General features: G+C 45.2%; 1 protein-coding gene across 2 annotated transcripts in view; it reads right to left on the minus strand.

The window, feature by feature from the left end:
* Positions 1–2,500, minus strand: part of LOC101988605 (oocyte-secreted protein 1-like) — a 52,976-nt gene that overhangs the window by 12,102 nt on the left and 38,374 nt on the right. The window contains exon 6 of one of the 2 annotated variants that reach the window (XM_005369669.2): positions 2,219–2,418. In XM_005369669.2, the coding sequence (XP_005369726.1) occupies positions 2,219–2,243 (25 nt within the window). In that variant the 5' untranslated portion in view covers positions 2,244–2,418. The remainder of the gene's footprint in view (positions 1–2,218; positions 2,419–2,500) is intronic. The other variant, XM_013354645.1, reaches the window with a different exon arrangement.

The raw sequence follows: 2,500 nt of genomic DNA on the forward strand, positions 1-2,500 counted from the left end.
ACAGTAATAGAAAAGTAAGACATGTAGATCAGAGGCATATTAAACTGACTCTGCAGGAAATACACACCACTCTTCCAGGATATCTCATGGTGCCTGGAACATTAAAATCTCTCTGGTGGTCTAGAAATGTTCAGTTTCAAGGGAATAAGGTATTATGGCTTAGATATTAATGTCATTAATGTCACTCTAGCAAGAGCATTATGAAATCACTGAAGAGCACTGGGTTCTCTCAGGGTTGGTTTAGGAATGGTCAAGATCAGGGTCTCTGTTGACATCTTCTTCCTGATTGTTAATGGTAAGTAACTTCTGCTAAGTCAACTCCCAATACCACCAAAGAAGTAACTAACCAGTGAATTCACCAATTAAGCTAAATATGTATCACAAACTTAGGAAGATGGCTTCAACCACCGGTGACAAAGTATGTCATTGTGTCAGAGTCAGGGATATCCCTAAATCAACTCATACAACACTAAAGACTAACCAGAGATTTGGCCGCATAGTCAAGCATTTTGAGGTACTACATAGACAGTTCAAAAGCACCCCAGAATGTGTGCTGTATTCATTTAGCCAACACTATTTTCTATAGCCCATAGATAAAGAAAGGCTCAGGAGTTGGAGTTTTAGGGGTATTAAAGGTTTTTTTTTTATCCTCACTGAATTGAGTTCATTGAATTCATCTGAGTCAAGTCTCAGGCATAAAAACACTTCTGGCTTCCCAGTTCTTCTCATCTACCTGGTAACTGAGGAGGACTCAGCCCAAAGTCTGGCATAATGAAGGCTTTTGTTATATCAGGACTGCTGCTGCTGCTCATATCTGGGATGTGGAGGTGTTCTGGGCAAGAGCCAGGTATCAGAGTGGACCATTTCTGGTGATGCTTTCACAGGGTAGTTCTTCAGTGACCATGAGTTATGAGGTTCTTGGTTTCGGGGCTTTATTATCCCATCTGAAAAGTTAACAACCTAATAATTACGACACCTGGCATGGGGTTGCATTCCCTAAGACAGAGGGGGTCAGAACTCACTTAAAATACCTCCGAGTCCTGCAGACCACTAGAGACTGGGCTCAAATGAGGCAGAGGTTAACTTGGGAGTTTTTCATATAAACTGTTGCAATGTCTCAGAAGGAAAGTTGATTATGAGTACAGGTACTAAGCATAATGTGTTTAGTATTTGGAGGACTAAAGGGAATTTTTGGAGGGAGCACAGTTACCATGAAATACTATTGTCACTGCTTACAGGAAGAGAGGGTGTTGGGAGAGCAGGAAACACTCCCTATTAGATAAAACAAAAGGACGGTTGTGCAAAATGCCTACCACAAATTGATAGTCCAAGATAATGAACTATGACCAAGATAAACTAAACATTTGTTTTAATAGGAAAAACTATAATGTGAAAGTTAAAAGGTTAAACCGGGAAGTGGAGGTTTCTGAGATGGCGGGAAAGAGAACCCTTCCATTGACACAAAGCAGCTGCAAGAATGAAAGAAAGAAGTCAGGTGGTGGTGGCGCACACTTTTAATCCCAGCACTTGGGAGGCAGAGGCAGGCGGATCTCTGTGAGTCTGAGGCCAGCATGGTCTACAAGAGCTAGTTCCAGGACAAGTGCCAAAGCTACAGAGAAACCCTGTCTCACGCACACACACACACACACAAGGTTGAGATAATGACACTGGGGCAGTGAGCTCATCCACAAGGCTGCCAAGTTTGCCCAGGGAAGGGACAGGGGCTGCTGAGGTTACCCGGACAAGGGACAGTGATGGAATCCACAGTACAGCCGTACAGAAGCAGATGGGAGATGAGTTTTGAAAGCGGAGGTGAAGTCTCAGCGGAAGGCTGTGGGAAGGAAGGGAAGTGGGAACTGGGACTACATCAAAGGCCTTTGGGCTTCAGCTGTGGGCGGGTGTGGGGCTGGTGACTGGGATGAGGAAACACAGCTGGAGGGAAGTAAAGACCGTAAGTTCCACATGGAACTTGTATGTGCTGAGGGTTACTTCAAATCCTCTGTGTATCTGACAGCTGAATGGGGAGAAGATGTGAGCCTTCCAAGGCCCAACAATTCGCAGAAATCTGGTAGTGAACACTATGCTCTTTGGGCCCACTAAACCATTGCCTTGGAGAACAGAATGCTCATTCACACCCCAGAAGGACTCTTCTCCCAAGCTTTAGGATTAGATCTCCATGTGAACCAGATGGCTGCTGCTATCTGGCACATAGCCATACCTGATGATGAAAACCTGTGGACCATGGAGGTGGTTCAGTTAGTCAAGTGCTTTCCATGGGAGCACGGAGATCTGCGTTCTGCTCTCCAGCACCCATGGAAAAGACTAATCCCAGCACTGGGGAGGTAGACAGACAGATTGCCAGGCTTGTTGGCCAACTACGCTAGCAGAGTTGGCAGGCTCCGGGTTCAGTGAGAACACCTGTCTCAAAAATAAGGTGAGGGACAACTGAGAAAGGCAAACATCTACCGCTGACCAGCATGCAAGTACACACACACACACA

This window comes from Microtus ochrogaster, unplaced genomic scaffold (genome assembly GCF_000317375.1).
Source record: "Microtus ochrogaster isolate Prairie Vole_2 unplaced genomic scaffold, MicOch1.0 UNK56, whole genome shotgun sequence".
NCBI classification, from domain to species: Eukaryota; Metazoa; Chordata; class Mammalia; order Rodentia; family Cricetidae; genus Microtus; species Microtus ochrogaster.